Source organism: Nestor notabilis, unplaced genomic scaffold (assembly GCF_000696875.1).
Source record: "Nestor notabilis isolate BGI_N333 unplaced genomic scaffold, ASM69687v1 scaffold2976, whole genome shotgun sequence".
Lineage (NCBI taxonomy): Eukaryota > Metazoa > Chordata > Aves > Psittaciformes > Psittacidae > Nestor > Nestor notabilis.
Genome location: NW_009934177.1, coordinates 82287 through 107716, shown reverse-complemented (window position 1 = coordinate 107716; position 25430 = coordinate 82287). Strand labels below are relative to the sequence as shown.

The 25430-nt window shown below is 38.5% G+C and overlaps 1 protein-coding gene across 1 annotated transcript in view; it reads left to right on the top strand.

Moving 5' to 3' along the window:
- Nucleotides 1-25430, top strand: part of TMEM163 (transmembrane protein 163) — a gene marked incomplete at its 5' end in the record, with an annotated part of 95209 nt that overhangs the window by 58188 nt on the left and 11591 nt on the right. The window contains one exon of the mRNA XM_010017198.1: nucleotides 15420-15516. Within this exon, the coding sequence (XP_010015500.1) occupies nucleotides 15420-15516 (97 nt within the window). The remainder of the gene's footprint in view (nucleotides 1-15419; nucleotides 15517-25430) is intronic.

Here is a 25430-nt window from a genome sequence, read left to right as displayed (position 1 = left end):
CAGCAGGATCAGGTATAAACCAGTGTAAGATTGTAGGCCATATGAGCTATTGCTTTATTCTGCCTAGCTGGCTCATTAATGAAAGAGTATGTAGGAGTGGGATGAATATTTGATGTGTTTTGGTACTTTTCAGTTTTGTACTTCACCATCTTTTTATTTTGACTGTCAGATAAAAGAGGGTAAAACCAGTATAATGTATACATTTTCATGTAGTTTTAGAAGAGTAGTTGAAAGAATTGTAGGCCTTGAGGCAAGGCAAGAATTGGGAAGGACTAATGATATCTAGGAAGTGAGTCAGAGTACATAGTTCACGAGCACTTGATTTGCTCAGCGTGATCTGCTGCATTGCAAGTTGACATGCAGGAAACTTTGAGGTGCTGAATAAATTTTCAACAAAGCAATGATCAAGAAATCCAAGAAAGGAGTGCTGAAATAACTTGAGAAATAATTTTGAATCTCCACAAAGGATGAAAATTTACAATCAAAATAAAATTTTTGCAATTCCCTATTTTTCTTCATAAGAGCAGAAACTAAGAGGAAGGAATATACTGTAATGTAGCTGATAAACTAAAGACGGTAAAAATACAGTAGACCCACTACCTGTGCACTTTGGGCCAGGTACAGTCTATTACTTCATGGTAAGAGTTTTGTGCGGTTCTGTGCCATAGAATGGCTGGGGTTGGCAGGCACCTCTGGAGGTCACCAGTCCAAATCATGCTCAAAGCAGGATCAATTAGGGCAGGTTGTCAGGTTAAAAGTCTGAATCCAATCTTCTGTTTTGTTTTGAACATTGATTTGCTCATTGAACAATGATTTGAACATTGAACAAACACTGAACTATTCAAGATGTGCAAAGAAATCTGAATGCTCTCCATAACCAGAGTACAAATACTCTTGAATATTCTGTGCTTTAGTAAATCTTTAGCAACATAATAGTTTATTGGACTGCTGAAGCAAATCTAAATTCTCTTGTAGAAAGAAACTTATTAAAACTGATGTGGTAACTTTTTTCATGTGCATAAATAAACCCAGTAAACAGCAGTAGAAATAATTTTTTAGTAGAAGACTGAAGCAATAGGGACCTGGAAAAACGTCTCATGAGAGGCTGAACTAATAACTAACTGTACAGCTAAAGGGCAGCTTTTTGATCTGAGAAATCAGAAAGAAGGAATTAAATTGGAGTTCTGGAACTGTGTGTGAGGAGAAAGTGAGAAATACCGCTAAAAAAAGGAAAGATTGAGAAAATAGGATACAAACTTCAGACACACAACCTTGTGAAAAAGCTGGAAAAGAAGGAGCTGTTTATAGGTGGTTGGAAGGAGCTTGAAGCTGTGAATTTGATTCTCTCTGCTCAGGAAAACAGGATTTTGCTCAGGTTAAGTTGATGGAGTTAGTTGGCAGCCTTCCCAGGTCAAATGGAGTAAGTGGACTACTGATACTTCTCAGGCTATAAAGCAATATCCCTATTGTTAATTACAGAGCTACAGTCTTGCATTTCTGTACCATGTAGCACAGGACTAGTGCAGGACTGAGTTATCTACTTTTGCCTATAGGATCCATTGCTCATAGGATTTTTTGGGCGATTGGGATTGGTCTGAGCTTGTATGTTCAGTATTGCAAAAACGTAACTTTGTACATTATATGTAACATAGTGATTCTTGGCAGTGGTACTTGGTATTATTTTGTTGATGGTACCAAGTTAAATTCTGTGGTTCGTAAGAGCCAGTCTGTCAACATCTTTCTTTCCAGTCAACATTTTTCTTTCCAGTGCCAGAGTAAATGGGAAACCTTATTCATAATGAACATTCTGGATTATGCCAAGACCAGAAAGCTTACATTTCTTTCACTCTTTTTTGCTTTTGGTGGTTTTGTTGTTGTTTTGGTTGGTTGTTAGTTGGTTTTTGTTGGTTTTTTTTTTAATTGTCTGTGTCAGACTCCAGCTAGTCTTTCCTTTATTACTGTAATAAGAAAATTAAATTGTATCATGGGCAAATAATTTCTAATGAACTTGTGGTGCTCTATGTTGCCATGACGTAATACATTATGAACACAGATATATTTTTTCCTTATGTTGGTGAAGCTGTTATCCTAAACATTGGCAGTAATATTAAAATAAGAACTAGATAGAGTCTACTGTGTGGCAGACAAAGGTGCATATATCTGTCATACCTCCACCTGCTGCTGAGAAGGCTTTTTGCCAGGAGAAAATATTCATTCCTATCCTAAAATATGAGAAAATAGCCATACCAAATCCTAAAGGGGGCCTACAAGAACACTGGAGAGGGACTTCTTATAAGAGCAAGTAGTGGTAGGACAAGGGGAAATGGCTTGAAACTGAAAGAGGGAAGATTTAGATTAGATACAAGGAAGAAGTTCTTTACTGTGAGGGTGATGAGGCGCTGGAACAGGTTGCTCAAAGAAGTGGTAAATAATTCATGCCTGTCAGTGTTCAAGGCCAGGTTAGATGGGGCTTGGAGCAACCTGGTCTAGTGGTAGGTGTCCCTGCTCATGGCAGGGGGGTTGGAACTAGATGATCTTTAAGTCCCTTCCAACCCAAACCATTCTATGATTCTGTGATCCTTGGTGGGGCAGGGTGTGATTCTGGTATGCTGTTTCTTTGTAGGTAAGGTGACACTTTACCTGGAACAGTAGGTGGCTTCAGTTATTATCTGTTTGTTTTGCATATCTTTTCTCACCTTATGCTAGGTTTAAAAACAATGGATTGAGAACTGGGAATGTCTTGCAGTCTTTGCAGCTGTGTAATTAGACATTACCTAAAAACTTTGCTATGTGAATGTAACTTACTTTTATCTCCATGCATTATACCTCTGCTTTGGCAGCTGGATTTGATAGTCATAAAGAGGAACCCATTGGCCAAGTGAAAAATGCCTGCCCTGAGGTTTTAATTCTTGATAAGTTCTTAATTTATGGGGAGAATGAACTGATATTCTCATCAGTTTTGACATCCAAAAGAGCATAACTCTGAGAGTTTAATCCAAGAATTTCTAACTTAGTTTGAGCTAAAAGCAATCTCTAAGTAAGATATTTACTCTTGAGGGATGGAGTAAATCAGAAACCTGTCTTATAATTAGAATGTTGGATGCAACAATGAGAAAATCTCTTGCATCCTTCAGGACCCCACCCGTATGTTTAATTAAGCTCAGTGATAAAGATGTCATCTTATTTCTAATCTGTGTGTATATATATATAGCTTCAGTATATAAGCACTCAGCATTCTTGTGCCTTTTTTCTGTCTGATGAGAGAACTTGACTGTTGGGTTTCTCAGTTGTTGAACAACTCTAGGAATACACTATGTGGATATCTCTATATAAGGATTATCCATTACATAAGGATATGTAATGAAGAGAGGAAGGAAAGGAAGAAACAAGTATATTCTGACCCTTTCCTAAGACTTCATGCACCGGGGTTGACGCTTTCAGCTATTCAACAGTAGGACATGGGAATTAGGCTATTTAAAAACATTTTATAAAGCGTATTAATGATATCATTATATAAGTGTATATATATATATAGAATCGTTTTATAATACCCAATGACTACAACATTACCAGTGTACCTATCCCATTCCTTGGTTGCTTGATAGTGTCCTGGGTACAACTCTCTGTTAGTTATCTTTTCATAGAGCATGCCCTGCTTTGAGTTTTTGATTGTAAGTAGCCTCTCCAGGTAAACGGGCAGCAAGCAGGCATATTAGTGTTTGAAGTGCTGCCCCGTGGATGTTTGTCAAGCAGAAGGATACAGATTTGAACAGTTATTCTTTTATAGCCCCACATCTTAGGCATGTGACCTTTGAAGAAACCTAGACAAGTGATTAGAAATCCTTACCAGTTGCTTAGTTACCTTCTTTCTGGAAGTTAGACTGAAGTAAGCATCAATAATAAAATCATCTGTACAACTCTGTGTATGGTAAATATACACCACTCTGAATTGAATATACCTGAAGGAACTGTCTTTTGCTGTGGTATTCCCATTGTCTTGTGGATAAATATTCCTTTGACACCTTGTTCTCTCTTTGCTTACTGGCACGATTAATTTTTAGAAGACAGGGGAAATCATTACGTACATGGTATCCTTCTTCAGTTGCTAGGGAAAAGTGCTGCATTGCTTTATGGAATGATACCTTACTGCTTTGCACTACATTGTCTCTTCAAACTGCAAATCTACTTTTGCTCTGTAGTCTCTTGTCCAGTTGCTTATGGTCTAGTCCAGTGCACTCCAGAGGATTTCATCCTGCCAGTGATTTTTGCTTTGAGGATAACCATTTAAATTGCCCTTTATTACTACCCTGTGCAGATTCTGTAAGGAGCCATCACCGTTGCCATCTCCTTCCAAAGTATTAGTAACCCTTTTTTCTGGCTTTCTTATGTTCAGGTGACACCACTTGAGAATATTTACACCAGGGTTTGGTCATGGGCAGCCTTATGGAAGTTATATTGAATATGTGTGTATTACATTTAGGCGTGTGATACAGGGATTGTGACATATCCTACTCATGCACCCAAAGATTGAAAGAATTAGAAACCACCGTTTCTAAGAGGGAATGGTTGTCACACTGCCAAATTAGGTCTGGCTCTTCTTTCTTTTCCTCTGATTCAAGTAAGAGAGTGTACTGATCTATATGGCTTCAGGGTATATTCTTTCTTGGTTCACAGAGTTACCCCTACCCCCCAAAAATTTTCAGTATTAGTGCTGTATTTAAATTTTCATCTGCAGATTTGCTCTCTGCTGTACTGATTAGCCCAACTAAATGAGCACTGTCTATTTAGGTAGTGTTGAATGAAAATAATCCTCTCAATTCAGACCCAACATATCAGTCACATGTTAAAACTGTGGATAATTTTATCTGTGCCATACATACAAAAGACACTTGAAGCACAGATGGCAAAATCCACACCTACCCACACTTCAGGGCAAACCTCTGTGGCTGGAGGAAAAACTCTTTTGTGATGAGTGAATAGCTCAATAGCTAAGTGATCTGGAAAAATGTCAAATGCACGGAGATAGCCTACAAACTGCAAATAGCTGAGAAACTACCTCTGCAGCTCTTGTTTAGTTCTCAGCTACCTTGAGTTGGTCTTCACGTGGCACATGCATGTCTCTCCTACCCAGTGGAGCACAGTGCAGAGTTTGCAAAATAGGTGCTCACGTACGCTTGGATATCTGCGTTATAGAAGGAGAAAGATAGTTTCTTTTTAACCACACTGAAAATTTCTAAACCATTATTCCTTCTGAAGTATTTCGCTGAAATACTACATCTGAGTACACAGCTGGATAGAAATTTTAGTGGTGCTTCATTAGGCTGACTTAGTAAAACTGCATCATTTCTCCATAAATCCATTATCCCATATTAAGGCAAAAGTGAAGCAGTCATAAACTTTGCTCTTATCCAGGCAGACATGCATGTATGCATATATTTATGCATGCACACACACAAAATTCTCACACATAGAATGTATATTAAATATTAAATAGTAAATGTATATATTTATATATTCTAAAATCTGCTTCTGAAAGTGTGGCATCTGTAGACTTGGCAATGATTTTACTGAAGCTAGATGCAAAATCTATTTATGAAATCCTTTTCCTTCACTGGTAATTGATTAGGCAATATTTGTGTATATTGCATAGTATTTACACACACATATCTATAAAAAATCGGGGATATAGTGTTCTGTGCTGGAATTTTATAATCACCATAAAAATTAATATTACGGAAATTATCAAAACCCTTTAATTTCCATCCTCAGAGGGATGATAGAATTTCTGATTACCTTCACAAGCCAGGAGGGTGGTTAGAAGTCAGGTGTACCATAAGTGAAACTGTACAGTCTATGCAGACCTGAAACTAGAAGAGAGGTTGTAAGAGTTTTCAAAATCTCCGAGTTGTAGAAATGTCTGTTAGCTTTTATTGGCAGATAATTAATAGCTGGATAATCAAATTATTTATGGAACTATTGCCCCATTTCAGCTGCATGATTTTAAAGTACGTAAATACCCTGTTCTGCACTGACTAGTTGAACTCCTGAGGATAATAAAAATTTTAGAAGGCCTGTAATGCTTTTAACATGAAGTGGATCCCTAGCATAGCTAATCTGAGTCTCATATATAAATGGCATTTCTTCTCCATGTCCTTTAGGAAGAGGTTAGACCATGTGATAACACAGTCTATTTAATTTGGACTGTTACTTTATTGCATAATCTGGTTGGGTTTTTCTTTCTTTTTTTTTTGTTTTTTTATGGTGAGAAATAGGAGTAGCTGTAACAATGCTGATCTGGATTCTGGCAGTTGGAGGAGGATTGTGGAACATGTGTGATGAACAGTGAGCCCACTTCCTTCCTTTTAAAGTGCACCTTAAAATGACTCTATTGCTTCTTCACCCAACAACAAGCTGGTGTAAATGCTCTGAATAACTGTGACTCTGCACAGTTTGGTTTCCAATCCCTCCTCAGTAGCTAAACCTGATTATAGATAAACTATACTACAAACATAAACAAACAATTTAACTATCTAATTGGATACGAAGAACTTTAAGTTTAGCAGTAGAGCGTGACAAAGGAGCAGGAATCTCAACACTAAGGCTGATATTGCATATTTTTCCTGTGTATGACAGTAAAATGCCACAGTGGCTAGTAATTGTTCTTTTTAGAGTAGGCCCTTTAATGGGTTTAAGTGGCAAATTTTAGGATCTTCACATTTCTGGATGTTACCCTAATGAAAAACATAACTAGGATTATTTCAGCAGTAGAATGGGTAGGAAGGAACAAATGTTAACAAACAGCTGCATCACAATTTTAATGCCTCTTTTTAAGGTAACGAGCAGCAGACCTTGTGCTTTTGTGGCACAGTGTGCAGTAGACTGAACAGGTCCTTTCCTGCTGTAGAGATACAGTACATGGCCATGGAGATTTCACTGCCATCTGCCCCTGCTGTGTCTGGACTGTGTGCATGAGTGGCTATTGCTGTGCAGGGAGACATTCCTAGAATGCCTGCTTAGGCCTCTCCCCTACTTCTTTACATACACTTCCTTGGTAGAAAGAATGGATCTTGCTCAATTTCTCCTGTTCCTTACTTGCATGACAGCAGATTAGCATGTGTAGATAGCAAACAGAGGCTGCTGTGGAGGAGAAGGTGGCTGTGAGGAGAGGAAAAGCTGTGGGTATCAGAAGGACATGGGTTGATTTGAGATAAAGGTAAGAGAAAGCAAAGAGAGGCCCACATCTGCAACATCCCCAGCTGTCCCGTGGTACCCCAAATGACTGCAAACCAGAACAAACACTTTCAGCCACTCCTCTCTGAAACATCCTCTGACTTCCTCCTTTTCCATTTTCTTTGTCCACTGACTTAACTCTGAGTACTCTTCCATTTTCTCTACCATGCTCCACTTCATCCTCATTAGGCCAGAACCCACTGGTTTGCCACCAGAAAATCATTTGCTGGTAAGCAAAACCAGAGCTTTTTCATCCCAAGTTCTCAACCTTTGAGTATCAGCATTTTGCCTACAGTGGAGAAGTCTTTGGCTGGCTGTGCCTGGAAGTTTATTTGGCTACTGTAATCAGACTAGAAAAGCTGCTATAGTACAAATGTTAAATGAAAGTAGGGCTAGCTTTGTTTATACAGGCTGACTGCCTCTGATCTAGAAGAAATACGGTGCAGATTATTGCAAGCTCCAAGTTACTAATGAAGGAACATTCACAGAATGTAATTTGTATTTGGTTATGGGAAGAAAGAATGAAAACAAGAGTACCAGCAAAGTGAAGAGATATAAAAGTGTTTTGTCATGTGGCTAGACACAGAAGATAATTGAGAGAAATGTACAAAGAGATACAGAATTAGAAAGTGGATGAATACTGTGCTCAAAAATATTTTCCTAACTCCTGACACAGCAAACACCTCTCGGGCAGTTGCCTTGCATGCCATATGACTTCCCCTGAATGATTCCATACATGATACTCACTTTGTCACCTACTAATACCACTAAAATCCTTTCAGATCATACTGAAACAGGAATTAGCACATTTATAGTTTTTATTAAATTAATTAATATTATAATTTTTTTTTTCTTATTTAAGCTCCAGAGGTTTCATTAGTGGATTTATTCAGAGATTAAATCCTGTATCCATCATAAAACCAATTCGCTCAGCTTTGCTGAAAAAGCTCACATTACTTCTGGGCTTAGAGTTCATATTGCTCTTACTGGCCTGCAGCTCATTTTAATGCTAAGTTAAAATTCCTTGCAAAGTAATAGTTTTAACACTGCCTTTTCACTGCAACAGTGAAAACAGCCTGTAGAGTTTTTAACATCTCCTTTTCTGTGGGCTATTAGGAGCCATTAGTTCTGAAAGATCTTGGCAGAATCTGCAGAGATAAAGATTTTGTGAATAAAAATTCATAGGATCATAGGATAATTCAGGGTTGGAAGGGGCCTCAGGCAGTCTCTCACCCAGGCTCTTGCTCAAAACAGAGTCAGCTGTAGGATAAGAATAGGTTGCTCAGAAATTTATCCAGTCAGGTCTTGTAAATTTCCAGGGATGGAGACTCTGCAACCTCTCTGGGCAAACTGTTCTGCTATTCTCATGGTGGAAAACCTGTTTCTCTCAGAAAAATATATCATGGTAAGATTCTTAACAATCAAGAAAATACAGAATTAAAATAAACTAGAGTAAGCCAGCTCTTGGAAGGTAACAGAATTATGTAGAAATTAGGAGTATTATCTTCTATTTATAGTATCATAGCTGCTGGAGAATTGAGGCAGAGATGAGGAACTAAAGTTTGTTTTGATGGCAGCTTTGCAAATATAAGAGAATGTAAGTATCTAGTTTCTACCTCAAGAATATTAATACAAACTCTAATGGTTTATCATGACTTTTCTCACAGATCTCTTCATCATGCTTACATCTGTAGCTCTGCTGAAATTACTAAAATGTTTTCCATAAATAAGATAAACGATGTTTTCAATGTAAGTGATCTGGATACAAGTAAGAAATTTTTTACAGTGAGAACAACCAACCACTGGAATGGTTTCCCCAGGGGCATGGCAGAGTCCTCATCATGGGAGGTTTTCAAAAATGTGGATGGACAGGGTACTCTCATTGAGACTCCCTTTCCCATGAAAGGTTGGACCCTATAATTATTTTGAGGTCCAGTCCAACCTGGGCTGTACTATGGTTCTTAGAGGTTCTTTACACTGGTAAAAGTAATGAGAAACCACAAATAACCTGTGTAATCGAAAAAGATCAAGTAATCTGAGATAGAGCAATGAATAAAGAAGGTGGGAGAATAGTGCAGTATTTGACAAGAAGGTTAGGTTTTTAATATTGCCTTTTAGTCATATCATATGTTAACAGAACTGGGAAGTAATTAGACTGCTTCTGATAATCATGTTTTATTCCACATGGTGTCATCACATTTCAGGCACTATTTTAATGAACTTGAAGTGTGGTGGTAGAATAGGTTCCAGGATGTAACAGACATACTACCAAGTACATGAGACCCCTTTCTCTCTCCAGTGCCCCAAAACAACTGTCTCTGTAAGTTGCTAAGAGAAAGTTAACACATTCTTGCAGATCGTATTCATATGCATGACTAATTTTTTCTGAATGCCTAATTCCGTTGCACCACCTTTGCTGCACATGAGAGCAGATTGACTTGAGAGGAGTAATTACCAAGAGCTTCATTACAAACCCTCACTGGTACTGTGTTACTGTATTCCATTTGCCAGAAAGATAACAGGATGATAATTAAAAAGGGAAGCGTCTTGCAGTGGCTGTTTTATAGCAGTCAGTTGATATGAGGAAAATGGTCATCAGTCACCCTTGCATAGCTTCTCCCATATCTCTTTTGAGGTAGCATATAGCAGAGCTTGTCACTGGGGGTGTATTTGGAACTTTATTACAATTATCTATTTATTTTTTACAAATGTTACAAAACAAATAACCGAGAGTCTAAATCTGCAGTCTTAGTTCAGGCTGGCTGCTGGTTACCTGAAGAGCAGTCCCTTTGGCTGGAATGGGTTGACTCATGTAGAGAGTATTCAGTGTGGCAAGAACCGTGCTAAAGCTGAAATTGATTCATTACATTGAAGATTAATCACCATAGAGATCTGAGTGAGGTTAATTGTTAGTTCTGTAGTGGAACTATGACAGAATTTTAGTCTTATCACTACCTATAGGGAATTGTAACAGATAATTACAAATATAAGGCAGAATTACAGATAAATCCACGAATTAGAAGGCTGGTTTGCTATGTCTGCTAGATGCAAATGAATACTTGGACTTTTTCTCTTTATGATATTTTATGATAAAAAGAGATAAAAAAATGTTAATTTACTAACAGCATCTTGTAAACTGACAGTTTGTGGAGATGGAACCCTCTGAATCTCAGTACTTTTCATAGCTACTTGCTTCAAAGCCATTAACTTATGCAAAGTAACGATTTTTTTTATTAAGGGAATAACTGTTGGCTGCTTACAGTGATAGATTTCATTTTCTGGTTTACTTATGAGTTGTGAGAATTTGTCATCTAAGTGAAGAATTGTGTCTATTAGAGCTCCATACAGGGTATGTGTTACAGAAAAGATGAGGCGGCAGCTGTATGTCATGTAATACAGTTATACTCATCTTATTTTGATGAGTGTGAGTGCAAATATCCAGGACTGATGTAATACGAAATGGATAATTATAGGATTGTCTAAACGGGTTGTCTAAAGGTTGTAGTACTGCTTTCAGAAGATTGTCTTTTGCAGATTGTCAGGTTGTAGCACATCCAGGCTGGGGACACGATTTAGTTTTTAGGATTTAAACATAATCTTGTTATGGATTCCACTAGAAGTGAACTAGCAGTAACTGAAGCTCAAAAGCTTCAGTCTTTGGCAGTTTTGAAACTCCAAATAATTTCATTCTCGGTGCTTGAGGCTGTGGTACAACTGATTTGAAGTATGTCTAACCTGTTGCAAAGTTATATTGAAAAGTTGACAAAACTGATGAGTTCATTTTTTAAGACAGTGAGTTATTCTATGTATTATCTTCTGGATTTTCAGATACAAATACTGCCTCAAAAATAGATAAAAAATATCTTTGGCAGATCATGATCAGCTATCAAGACCTACAGCAAACTAAAGAAGATTTGGTGTCTTACTGTTATAATTGTAATATTAAATTCTCTGTACTGTCAACTTAATGATATAGTTTTAATTGCTCTTGCATTCCGAGTGCCATTGCTCTAAGAAAAAAAACCCCACCCAAACAACCAACTTTCAAAGTATGAGCTTTAGTTTGCCTAAAAGTTGATTATTGCCTGTATATCAGAGAGATGTCCTTACCTTGTCCTTTCGGAATTCATCTATTATTCTTGAAACCATACTGAGTTCTGAAGGAGTCCAGAAAGCGTATTGTTTCTGAAACTCAAATAATGGTTTTCTGTTAAATTTTAAAATGTTTTGACTAAATTGTCTCTGGTCCACTTTCTTTTTAGAAGCAACAAATTGCATGGAACTGAAGGACATTTCGGATTCATGCGTTCTTCATTAGGTCTTTTCTGTTGCTTGTCAAACCTGTAGTGATCAGTGATGTTGCATTATAGATCTAGAACATCTCTAATGATGTAATAGATATATAGCGGGAAGCTCTTACACTAACTTGTGTAGAAATGGCTGTGAAATAAGTACATGATCTTCAGTAGGTGCTGGAGGCGTAAGTGGTACTTATGGCATATGGTATGTGGAGATCTCTTCATCATGGGTGTCGCTGGACAGAGGATCCTCATGTCTTAGCAAGAAGATACCAGTGCTCTGGAATATGAGGGCATTAGGTGGACCACCAGTTACTCCAGAGTGTCTGAATCATTGACCATGGGGGACCTGGAGATTGAGGACCATTTATGATACTGTAATGATTCCAAGCCAGAGGCATCTGTGAAATCTTCACTAGGTTGTCAGTCAAACTTCATTTCTCTATTAACTCCTCTTTCGTTGAATTTTATGGTTATTTCTGAGTTGACTTGAACTTCTTTAGAAATGGCAGTCAGCTTATCTAATTTAAATGAATGTTATTAAGGAAATTGCATTTGCCAATAACCTTGGCACTAACATCCATCATGTACAGTTGGAAATACTATTTAGTTACAAAGCAGTAATTGTTAGCAGATGGAAGTTAGTAGGCTTGTATGAAATTTTTTGTTGTCTACTGGCTTGAAAGTAAAGCAAGCTTACAATAACCAATTACAATTTCTTTATTATGTACTACAGTTAAAATTTCAGATTAATTTTTGGAGGGTTTTTTTTGTAGTTGAATTTCATTTCTAGTTGAATTTTGCATGATTTGCTTTGTAGATGGAAATTATTTTTCTGGCAAATGAGATTGAAACAAGACAATATGCAGTATTTTGTTCTAGTGGTTTTGCAGATAAATTGGTACACTCAAGAAGACAAGAAACCTGTATTTTTGCACTTAAAGTACTATACCATTACTCATGAATTTTGCATGTCTATGGTTTCCAAAGCCAGCATATAAAGGAGAAACTAGGCTTGCTAAATATGATCACTGAATACTGATCAAGCCTCAGACTACATTTCTGTCTGCTGTTAATACCCTTGTCACTGACATCTTCCTTTTTTCTTTCTACTTTTAGCTGTTTCTGGTTAAGTAGATGTATGAGAATTTTTCTGTAAAGAGAATTTTTGTTGTAAAACTCATCTGGGGAATATAGGAAGCAACTCAAGATTGCTGAAGTCAGTACTTACCTTCTGGCTTAGGTAAAGATGCAGAATATTTGCTGTTAAGCTTGGGTGGTTGGGAAATTTACAGAGAGAACTCCAAACTCCCCAACGTACATGACAGCTGAATCCAGCCACCAGTCAGGGCAAGCACTGGTTCCCTGGACAAATTAGACTTGTGCCAGCAAGGCTCCTGTCAAGCCCTTAGGGAATGTTTGTTATTCCTCAAAGATCATGTGCAGGAAATAGAAGGTATGCTAAGAGGAAGTGGTGATGATGCACTGTCTTCTCTTTCCCATACCCTTGGCATTCATCAATATGTATTGTTACAAGAAAGTTTAATCTGTTTTCAACTCGCAGATTTGTGGCTATGTTAATTTAAGCCTGCTGGGAATCATAGAAAAGCTTCTCTTTCAGTGTTGCTTTCAGATGAAATGTCGTCATATTGTTGCATGATGTGTGTATCTTATGTAAACCAGTCACTGGCTCAGCAAATGGTATTAGGCAAGACAGCTAACTTTTGTGGGCCAGTTCTAATTCAAGTTACCTAATGCCTGCATTTATCCCAGGTAAATGAGCAGAACATTTAGTATATGTTTCTGTACGTAACAAAAATTAAAATAATCATCGCAACAGAAACTATTATGAAGGATTGTGCAGTATAAGCTTCCTAGGTTATGGCAGCGCTAAATATTACATAAGTAACACATAAAGGTGGTACTGAAAAGTTTTGGGTTTGGCAAAAGATGGTCAAGAAGCTCTGGACAGATCTCTGAGCAGTGATCCATTCAGATAGAGTGAAATTGCAAATCTAAAAAGAATCTGTTGCAGAACAGGATATTGCTTGCAAAAATGGAATGGAAAATGGAAAGCCCTCTTAATTTTCAATTTTACTTATTCCTTTTGGAAGATGAGCTTGTCTACCATCCATATTACCATCCAATGATCACGTCTCACTGCAGGATTGCAGAGGATCCATCCTGTGAGCTTCTTCCTCTATCACAGATTATGGGCCAGGTTTTTGTTCTTGTGTTTGAATCTAGGGGAAGGACTCTGGGGCAATCAGACTATCTCAAGCCTTTTCTGCCTACCTTTTACAACAGGTTATGTTTAACAAGAACGAGGCCTGTGTTGCAATTTACTACAGAGGAGTTAAACATCTGTCTTAAAATAAGTGTAGCAGGGTTTTGCCTACCGGAGATGAGTACCACATCTACAATGTTACGCTGTTGCTTGGAGGGATGCTAGCCTATACATTGTCTGTACTCCTCTGTAGAAGAGCAGCCCCTTTACTGAGAAACTGTTTGTAGGGTTATATGGAGTGTCCACAACATGGTTTAGTGTCACTTGTGTGGGAATAAAATGATCAGCTACTCATCTGCGCCATTGCTTCAGCTGCATCTTCAGACCTAGAAAGAGCAGTGCCAGTTCAACTGAAGTCTCTAGATGGAGCTTGATGTGAACGTTGCATGTGCTGCCAACCACCAGATGGCCTGATGTCTGAGTTGTTGAAAATAGCAGCATGCCACTGGAATAATTATAGCATCCATAAACTGAGCTAACAAACAGGTACCAAATGATGAATAGTGAACAATGGAAATACAACTTTCGAAGAAAGAAAATTGTATGTAGAGATACAAATTCTTAACTGTTTCATGCTTTAAACATTACAATTGCTCTTCCTGTACATCTGTCTATAGTAGTAGTATTTTATATGAAGACATATTAGTGAAATATGGATAAAGAATGGGTATATCAATACTGTAACAGACTCACTATTATCATTTGTAGAGGAAATCAAAGCCTTATATCCTGTAGTATTTCATGGCAAGAGGAACTCCATCTCAGAGCAGAATCAGTCTGTATGTCTGAACAAAAGCAAGAGTTTTCTTTTTTTACTGTGAAGTTTGTGTATGCATTATGTACTTTTTAAGCCTCATTGTGCCTGTGTCCTATACAAAACTTAATTATTCTCTGTTAATTATTCTCTGTTACTTTATCTGCTGTTCATTAAGCCATTTGTTTGCTTTTTACAAGGCAGTGTTGTAAGCTCTGCAGAGCAGGAATAGAGTCTAATTCTGCACAGCACCTAATCTGATGAGACTGAGCCTTCTGTACGTATTAAGACCCCCTTGGACAGCCTACAATGTGATGCACCTAAACTGCTAATTTTTTTAGTATCTGCAGTCAAAATCTTTTTTTCTGGTGTTTTGTTTTTTTGGTTTTGTTTTTTTTTTTTTTTTTTTTTTTGAGATCTGGGGAGTAAGCATGTTTTGGGTCCTGTTATGCTACTGACCAGATTTACCAAACATCTGTCCTGCTTTGGTAAAGAGAACTAAGTTCCCTTGATTATTTCTAATGCAAGATCCTAGCCAAACAAAGAGAAAGAGACCTCTAGAGGACTCTATGATAAATCGTAAGGAGCTGAACTGACGTGTCTCTCTCTCTCACTCTGAAGCATTATCTGGTCTTCTCTGTCTTGTCACATATAATCTGGGTTTTAAGAACTGGAGAGGAACTGGACATTTCATTCTCTTCTTGAATTCAAGTCTCTGTCTTTAGCTTCTTAATTTATTCTTTTTACGATCAATATTCTGTTGTGTGTTACCCTTTAGCAGTGGGAGAGTTGACATCTTCGAATATGTTCTTAACATTTCTCTTTATCCTTTTCTATTTTTTTTCCCCAGAGCTTGTGTTATCTTGGGTGTCATATTCCTCCTGTCATCTATATGTATTGTGATCAAAGCCATCCACGATCTTGCGAAGAAAGTGCTTCCGGAAGTGGTAAGGTGATTCATGTTCTTTAAAATGTTCTCTTTATTCCCTGTGCTGCCAGTGACTCTGAGAAAGGCCAGCATCTCCTTTCAACAAGCCCCGATGAACTCGGCAAAGCTGTAGCAGGTGCATTTCTTGCCTGGCTACACACTCTGGTCCTAGGCTTCAAACAGTATTTTGTCCTTATGTGTTCAGTCTAGCCGTTAATGGGTTTTAAAGGCTTGATCCCACCTTCTCTTCTCCATGGTTACCTTTTTGGGCCAAATCTTTCTCAACATAATGACTTAAAGCTTCTATATAGAACTGTAGGAGTTTACCTACAGAGAGGAGGTCTCTCTGGGCTTAATGAAAGTAGTAGAATTTTGAGGAGAATGTTTCCACAGTTTACTACTCCAATGGCTTCGGTATTTTATTTTTAATGTAGAAAAAAATGTATTTTTGGATTGTATTTTTTTGTTTTCCAGCTCTTGCCTCCAATTCCAGAGCCATGTTACGAGTAGCAGGAATGAAACAGGTGAGGGGAGCATGCTGGGTGAAAGAGAGCTGGCTTTTTGACTGGTTCACCATGGAGCATCACAAAGGGCTTTTCTCCTGCTCTCTGCTTTCTTTTGGTTATGAAAGCCAGCCCCTACCTGGCCTATAGAGCAGCTCTCCCCAGCAGCCTTTCTCTCAGCTCTGCTCTGTCCTGTCCTGCTTGCTTCTTTCAGTACTGGATATTAACTTCCCTAAGCTCTACTCATCCAAAACGGCTACTCACTGGGGGAGCCATTTGGCAGTGGTTCTACTCCCAGAAGATTCTTTCCTAATGTGCTCAAAGAAAATGAGGCTTCAGTTCATATACAACCTGACTTGTACCTTTTAAATTCAGCCTTCATGAATTTGGGTTTATTTGTAAGTGTGTGCAGGCTTTTGCATCTGGGCTTCATGCTGCCAAGTATCATTCTCAACACATCAGTAGAGAGAAATATAAACTCACATTCAAGCGGGAGATGGAGGCAGAGCTGGAAAAAGAAAGCTAATTTGGAATTTCAATTTGTTACCCACTGTTAGCAGTGCAGATGACCCACTGGGTCCTGTGCTCTCATGGAAAATTCCAAGAAGCTGGGTCACTAAAGAAACTGTTTTCAGTAGCTTGGTGGAATTTGGGCAAAAATGCATAGCATAGCAAAAGCCCATGAACTGAGGTACTACTGAATTGCTGCCAGGTGCATTGTTTAAGTGCAGGTGATTCATGTTCTCTTTGCACTTTTCCTCTTTTCCAGTCTTCATACTTTACTGCCTTCTCAGCTTTGCCAGCATAACAGCACAAGCAGTTGTTCACCAGCCTGGTTCTGTCAAAATGATCTAGGTTAGCTTAAACACTTTTAATAGTCAGTTCTTAAACTCAACCAAAACATTTTGACAGAACTGGGTTGGGGAATGATCATGGATGCCATTGTGCCAGTAAGGCTGAGGGGAGATCCTACAGTGATGGCCGGATCTTAAGTACAACCTCTTAACTTGGCTGTACCCTAACAGTGCATCTGGCTACAGGTCGACTCCTGTTTAGTGAGAAAATGAAATACATAGTCTTGACTCTGTGAAGCAGAAAGAAGAGAGGCTGCAGAGATAATTAAAATGTGTTTGGTGAATTTATGGTAGTGTAGATCAGATTCATTTGATGTCTCGGTCTAAATCATTGTGGGCAAATGCCCTAATAATTCCAGTAGTAAGAACAAAGGTTTAAAAGGTGTGTCATCTTATTTCACTCTTCCATCATTACAGGTACTGTCTACAATTGAGGGCTATTTCTTACATAGGGAGAAATGTCTCCTATTTTGCAGCATGAAAGTTATGTATGACTTCAGACATGTTGTACTTCTAATTTTTTAAATGCATTTAGAGAAAGTAAAAAAAAAAGTGAAATCAGACCTACAGGAAAGTATCCCTGAAGAGAAGTCTCATTACATTTCAAGTGCCCTGTAAGAATAATTTGTACGGATCCCTTTTGTCACAGACTACCTTGGATTCAGACTTCTGTGCACTTGAAACTGTGTCAAGTGGGTAAAAGTTAGGGTGGATACTGCTTACATTGGACACAGTATCAGGATAAATAGATAATTTTGTTCCTGACATCAGGCCGACTGTTCTCACTCATTTAGGCACTGAAGTACTCCCAGCACTTTGAAAGATATATCTGGCAGGGTACGGACTGTGGCTGACTAGTGGCAGGGTAAAAGCTGCATGCATACACATAAAGGGGTTTTTATACCTTGCAATTCTGCCTGGAATGTAGGTTAGAACAAGGGATGAAAAAAGCTGGTACTGTTCATTGTCTCTTAAATGACATGGCAAGGATTCTCATTTCAAAGTCTTTCAGTACATCTCACTGTGGGAAGCTGACTCAGTAAGGGTTGCATGACAGGTGAAATATCTGTGGGTAAACTAAGAATAATGCTGAAAAATGGGGGGACCGAGAGAACAGCATTACTGCTGCAAGTCATGGCCAGTGAGCCATTATGCCTGACAGTTGCTACGTTAAAAACAGATGGGGGGGAAAGGATGTTGTTTAACAGGTGCCTTTTCAGTTGCTCTAGCCATGCCTGGGTCTGATGCTGATTTTTTTGTTTGTGTAATGCTCCTTTAGCTGCTCTGTCTTGCAGCAGAAATAGTCATTCTTCCCAGTTGCTTGGGTCTTTGCTGATTACGTTCTCAGATGATCTGCATCTGCCCAGGCGATATTAGCATCTTGGCGTAGTTGAAATCTGCTCAGATTAAATCAGTAAGTAAGAGGAAGAAGTTTCTGCCTCCACTCTTATATATAGGGTGATGTCTTCTACTTTGAACCACAACTGAAATAATCGCTAATGGTACTAATTTCTGTAATACCTTATGTAATTTAGCTATAATGTGTGGACATAAGAAGGACATGGAGCTGTTGAAGTCCAGAGGAGGGCCACAAGGATGACAAGGGGGCTATAGCACCTCCATATGGAGACAGGCTGGGAAAGTTGAGGCTGTTCAGCCTGGAGAAGAGAAGGCTGCGTGGAGAGCTCGTAGCAGCCTTCCAGTATCTGAAGGGGGCCTACAAGGATGTTGGGGAGGGACTTTTCATCAGGGACTATGGTGATAGGACAAAAAGTAATGGGTTCAAACTTAAACAGGGGAAGTTAAGATTAGATATAAGGAAGAAATTCTTTACTGTGAGGGTGGTGAGGCACTGGAACAGGTTGCCCAAAGAGGCGGTAAATGCTTCATAACTGGCAGTGTTCAAAGCCAGGTTGGACAGAGCCTCTGGTGACACGGTCTAGTGTGACATGTCCCTGCTCATGGCAGGGGGGTTGGAACTAGATGATCTTAAGGTCCTTTCCAACCCAAACCATTCTATGATTCTGTGACATATATGGAAAAATACTTAGAACAGTGGTTTCTTCTAATGGCTTTCTGCATAGCAGTGAAGTAGCCAGTTCTGCATCAAAACAATGACCTGAAATATGTTTTGATGGTGATTTTATTGTCTGTGTGGTTACACTCAGAGTTGTGGTCAATGGCTTGAACATCCAAATGGAGATCAGTGATGAGTGGTGTTCTTCAGGGGCCAGGATTGGGACCAGCAGTGCTAAACACCTTTGTCAGCAATATGGACAGTGGAATTGAGTACACCCTCAGGAAGCTTGCCAAAAACACCAAGCTGTCTGGTGTGGTTGTCAGGCTGGAGGGAAGGGATGCCATCCAGAGGGACCTTGGCAGGCTTCTCTAAGTTTGTTTTAATTTGAGTAAGTTTTGGAGAAAATAGTATGATATGGACAAGTTTAAGAAACGAAGCAGATAAAGCAATTAAGTATCTACTTTCTAATTGAAAGGTGCTGTGATTAAAACCATAGTCACTTCTGAATAATTCTGGGTCATTTATACAAGGTACATTAGTTACATATGTGTCAGTTCTCACTATGCATGTAGCAAGAAAGATATTTCCTTGGAAAGAATGGGAGAACTTTAACATAGAGATTCTGTTGTCCCTGAAGAGGATCTCAAAAGAGTTGCTTTCATGAAAATACTATCGATAAGAAAGGATATAAAATGTACATGACAAAGAAATAATTTGAAACTATTTTTCAAATGTTTTGAACACAGAGTTTCTTTTACCTATGTGGACTTTTATCAACAGGAGTCTTCAGTCTTGTCGTTACATGTGATGATTTCAACCACAGGTCTGACAGTCCTCACCAGGTTTTGGAGAACCAAAAGGAGGGTGACAGGTTTACACGTTAAACCTGTCGAGCTGGCATTCCCCATCCTGTAAGGGATGTCCATAGTTTCTTGTCACACTGCAGAGAGCAGCTACTTAATTTACAGGACAGGAGCTCAGGTTTAGCTCAGTCAGGCATTTTTCGGTCGCCTATTTAAATTCTCTTTTACTCCATGCTGAATGTAATTTTGTTGAAACACTGTGAATGACAGCACTCCTGATCTGCACTGGCATAGAAGAGGGGACAATCAGAGCTCCTGACTTCTTGTGTTTCTTAATACTGCCTCTGCCTTTCTTTCTGCTTTTTGTTTGCTTTCTCTGTGTTAACTAAAAATAAATAATAGGTAGTGTATGTCACTACGCATGCTTTCAGCACAGGCAGTGGTTTTTTGTAATTTATTTGAATGCTTCAAAACCTTGGGAAACACAATGCAATGTGTATTTCCTCTTTTGGATCCCTTGCTTGATATGCCAAGGACTGTAGTTAACTTTGAAATAGCCTTTAAGGCAGGATATGAATGACTAGGTAGATTAATTGGTTTAAAATGTGGATAAGGTTATTAAGTGTTTGTCTGGAATTTAGTTTCCTGGTAGTGTGTGTTTTGTATATGCAACAGCAACTGTGGCCATACTGGGTCAGGCCAAAGGCCCGTCTTTGGTCATAACAGACTTTATTCGCACGTTTCTATTTAGTTTTACCTCCATTTTTTTTACAAGGAAGTCTGAAGAACCCACAGGATTCAAGGTATAGTGCTCACCAGGGATTTATACTATACACTAATTTCTGCAAATTACTATTGAGCACTGAATTGGTATTTTACGTTCACTGTAGATTCCATCTCCTGCAGCTAACAGCAAGCTCAGGAATTGTCACTATTAGCTAAACTTAGGGTTTTCCCTGTGCATAGTACTTTATAACTAACAAGAAGCCTACCCTAAAAAATGACATTTGTTGTTAGGAGAGTTATTATATAATTCTGTATTTGTATTAATTATACACTTCTTACTAACATGGGGAAAGGTTTCTTTTCAAGTAATTAAGGTATATATTAATCCTCAGGGTACAAAATACAATCCCTTGTGCTAGGATTTTCAGTATTTGCCATGTAAAGCAATGTTGTCCACCAACTGATTCATAGAATTGTATTGCTTATTGTGTTTTTAAGTGAATTAGTTAAGTCATGAATTATAGGGATGATGATAAGGTGGATATAGGAGAAGTATTTCAACTGAAGGAATCTGTTTGTCCCCAAAGTCTGGAAACCACCTATACTGAATATATGCAGTGGGCAGTGTAATGGATTTTATTTCTCCCACATTTTTGAAGCGTTGGACATTAGTTTTAGTAAGCATCAGAAAATGTATTTTGAGTCTCTGATTTTTGGACAGAGGAGTGAGAATACAGCTTTCATGTCCCTTCCAGAGGAGATCTGCCTGTCATGTAATCTTTCCTTGAATTTGCAGAGATGCTTCATTTTCCTTTGGAGGCAATTTTGTGTGGGGATGTGTGTGTAGACAGTTTCTGCATGCAGCAACACATTTGCACAATCGCTGTTTTTATCAAGTTGTGACCTCCATTCTCATTTGCCTGAAAATAGTTTTAATTTAAGCTTTCTTGTTTTGTGGATTTAGACAGGTGATGATATTTTCCACTTGTCTTGAAACATGTTTGTTTCAAAGGAAATCTTACCGTTTCTCTCCTATTCTTATCATATAGCTAGGATGCTTAGATATTTGGGGAAGATGTCCTGTAAAATGTAGGTGTACCTGTACTGCATAGAGCCCATACAGTGCCCAAGCCCTTCCCAGAATTTTTGAGACTGTCTTAGACTTTCTATACATGTGCTGTACAGGGAATCTGCCCAAACACTATGCATGTGTGCATGTGTTTGCAGTGAGGCGTAGCTGTGAACATGGTATTGTACACCTGGAAAACTTGGGAAAAAATATGGACAGATCTCAAAAACCAAAGAAAACCATTTTTTTTAATTTTTTTTTTTTTTAGCTGGAAAGAGAGACGTGGCATTAATGTGTGGGAACCTTACAGCTACAAATTCCACTTCTTTCTGTGCTCTTCTCCTATCTTTTATATAGCTGTGAATTTCTTATATAGCTGTGAATCTTTATTCTTTGAGGGTCTGCTTCAACATGACATGTTGCAGTTATTTCAGTTTCATGTCATTGACCCCTAAAGAAATAATTTTCACTGATCAGATCTTTCTCTTCCCTCCCCCCTTTTATTTTTTTTTGTTCTTAATGCACTTGCTGGAAGTGTTAGAAGAAGTAGGCCAGCTAGGGTGTTTGGAATTAAGATTTCTAAGAATTTTAGCTGTTGTTCAATACACCTGACTTACAAAGCTACACAGTATTTGACATTTGAAATATAAAACCTTCATTCTGTTTACCCTTCCACTGAATTTTAAATGAATATTTCTTAGATCATGTAATTTAAGGTTGTTTTGGTTTGGGTTTTTTTTTTCCCCTGGAATGTTGAGTGTTGAACCTAAAATAGAATCACTTCTTGTTGGCTTGAAAATGATTTACTGGTGGTTTTTTTTCCCCCTAGCTGTCAGATTCAGAATATTTCCCCTATTGTTACTTGCAGCATTTGTTCTCCAGCCTATATTAGCTGTAATAAGATAATTCCCACTAGGAGAAGGAATTAGCATTCCTTTATTGATGTTTCAGAGAGCTATACCCACAGCCAGTACTGACCCTGACGAGTTGGTATGCATGCATTTCCTTACAAACAAGGAGGAATAGTGATATTGCATATTGTTGATGACATCATGCTTGGATTTCTGTGTAAATTTTACTGTCTTTTCTTTTTTTCTTTTTTCAATGTTTTGTTAATATATGGAGAAAGGAGTTCAAAACTCAAGCATGGGCTTCAAGCGTTGTTTTGTGTTTGCATTTCCTAGTGTTAATGTTTGCCATGTTCATGGTTAAAGTCCTTTTTCATTTACCCCTTTACCTCCTTCACGTCAATTACTATATATTCTTGGATAGTATAAATATAAGTGGAAATGGTGTGTTTTATTTTGACTGCTGCCACAAAGCATTTTGCAAACCTTTTCTTGTTTCTTAAAAAAGGCTTAAAAGAGCCCAACCCAGCCACACTGAGAATGACTGTTTTAATTTCACCTGGGGTTGTAAATCAATATCCATTTACTATTCAGTTACTGCTTGCATTTCCCTAGGTAATAGTATAACACATGTAGTATCAATGCAGTTTGGCATTTGTCCTCATTAGTATGGCAAAGGACACATTTTTGCAAGAGTAAGCAAGCATCATGCCATATTTCTGACATTTCCTGCAGAACAAAGAAGAAAAATGTAATCAGTTTGTGTACAGAAGACATGCAGGACATCTGATGTGGCGCCTCCATTGCTCTTAGAAATTAAATCACTTGAAATATGAGGTCACATGTAATTCTATCATATACTATTGATTGCAGTTAAAATTGGAAGCTAGGTGTGGCACAGTGTAGCTTTATGAGTTCTAATTTATTTACTAATTTAGTATTTTATAATAAATAGATCCTAAATATATTTAACAATGTCAGGAGTTGAATTATAGGTCAATAGCAATATAGCAAATAATACTTGTGATTATATACACGTAATACATGTCTGTATACATACTTCCCTCTACATTTTTAATATCTTATATATATATATGTAATTTATTGCTTACCATTTTAAATCAAAGTGCCATATTCATTAATTTTACATTAGAATCCTGTTTATGATTGTTACCTATTATGTATGGTTTGGTGTTTGGCCTTAAATAATTAATTTAACCCTCAAATATATCTGCTTCTTACTGGTTGGTGAGAATGTTGTGTATACTTGAGCTAGCTAGTAAGCCAGGATTAGGAAAAAATTATCAACTAAACTTCACTCTTTGTTCAAGTGATTGGTGGAAAGTCTTGTTTTCAAACTTTACCACACAGTGATAAGAAATAAAAATTGACAACTGCTAGCCACTTGGAAGGTTCTGTGAAATGTACTCCTGATCTTAGAGTTGCGATCATAGACTTTCAAGCAGACACTTTGCAGGAGTCCTAATGTCACCTAAGATAGTTCTGTGGAGTCCATAGCCCCTTGGTTCCCAACCCTGGTGCCCCTGCTGTGGCATTTGGTGTGCTGCTTGTTTTCCGTTTCTTCAAGAAGTGTTCTGTGCTGTGGAATTGCTTTGTTACAGCAGTTCAGCATCAAACATGCAAGTTTAAACATTCATAAGTTTGGGGATTTTGTTTTTTTTGTGCTAATAATAGCTCTTTATATCTCCATGTGAAGAGACTGTCTCCTACTTGAGTCAAATGCTGGGCTGTTGGTTTGTTTTCAGACAGTGAAGCGCAATTAAAACTCTTATCCTTTTTGAAGTTCACTGCTGAGAGAGGCCCTCTGGCTTCCCAGAAGCTACCTCTAGACTGATTACATAAACTGTTTATTACCTGGGAGAAAGTGGGAGAGATTTGGACCTTTTTCTCCCACCTCCTTTAAAAAAAAAAAAAAAGAAGTGTTTGTATTAGAAACATCTCTGTTACCATCTATATAAACAGAATCCTTTGGGGGAGGAGGTGGGAAGCCAGTCCTTTTTGGTTAAGTAACATGCTTTTAGGAATGCCACAGCTGGTGTGTGCAGATGATGTGAGAGCTGCCGGGGGACCTGGAGGAGTGGGAGGCTGTGGAAGGCATGTGAAGGTAGGGATGGGGAGCAGGGTGGTAGCAGGCCCTGATGGCACTGGGGAGGACAGTGAGTGACCAGACATCTGGACTGAGGAAGGGTCGTTGTCGGGAGACGTTGTGTGAGACAGATGGTGAGTTGCTGAGATGGGCAAATGAATATTTAACAACACGAACTCGGCTCAGTTTGGGCTAGCTATGACAGTTTGGGCTAGCTATGACATCGCTTCTGCCAACAGCATCTGTAGCGTTCCAGAAACGTGTCCCTACCTCCCCAGCCAAGATGAGCAAGGCTCCGCAGAGAAGAGGTGCAACACCACGAGACAGTAGCTTCCCTGGGAAGGGAAAAAATGGCATGAAAAAGGCAGTACCAGCAATTCCCAGCTCCTATGGGAGTGGAAGGAACCAGGCGTTTGGCTGGTTCACAGGGGAAGAAGGAAAGGGCAGAAGAGTGGAAAGAAACCTCCAGTTGTAGGGGATGGGAGAAGCAGCTTATTTTGTGATTGCACTAGAATGAGCTACCAAGGAGGGTCAGAGGGGAAGATCACACATAGATTTTAATCTTAATAGGATGTGTGTTCTGACCGCTGTGGAGGAACACTGAAGATGTCGTCTTCCTCCGGCACAGTGGATATGTTTTTATTCAATACAGTACACTTCAGGTGAACCAAGAACACTTTTATATCCTACAAGTGGAAGTGAGAGGAAGTGACTGTAATTAAAGGAAAGGGGGTGAAGAGGAGTTGGTAGAAATAATATATGAAATCAGGCCAAAGTTTTAGGGTCAGAATTAGCAAGATGCATTCTAGGAAAAGATTAGGAGCACAAATCTGCTGAAATGTAGTTACTTGGCTGGGAATTGGGTTAAAATATCTCCCCCTAATAAGCCAAGCACTGAAGCATTCCCTGTGGCTTTTTTTTTTTTTTTTTTTTTCTTTTTAGTTCCTACAGTAGATTCAGAGAGAGATCAAAGTCACAACATCATCATCACCAAATTTTCCTT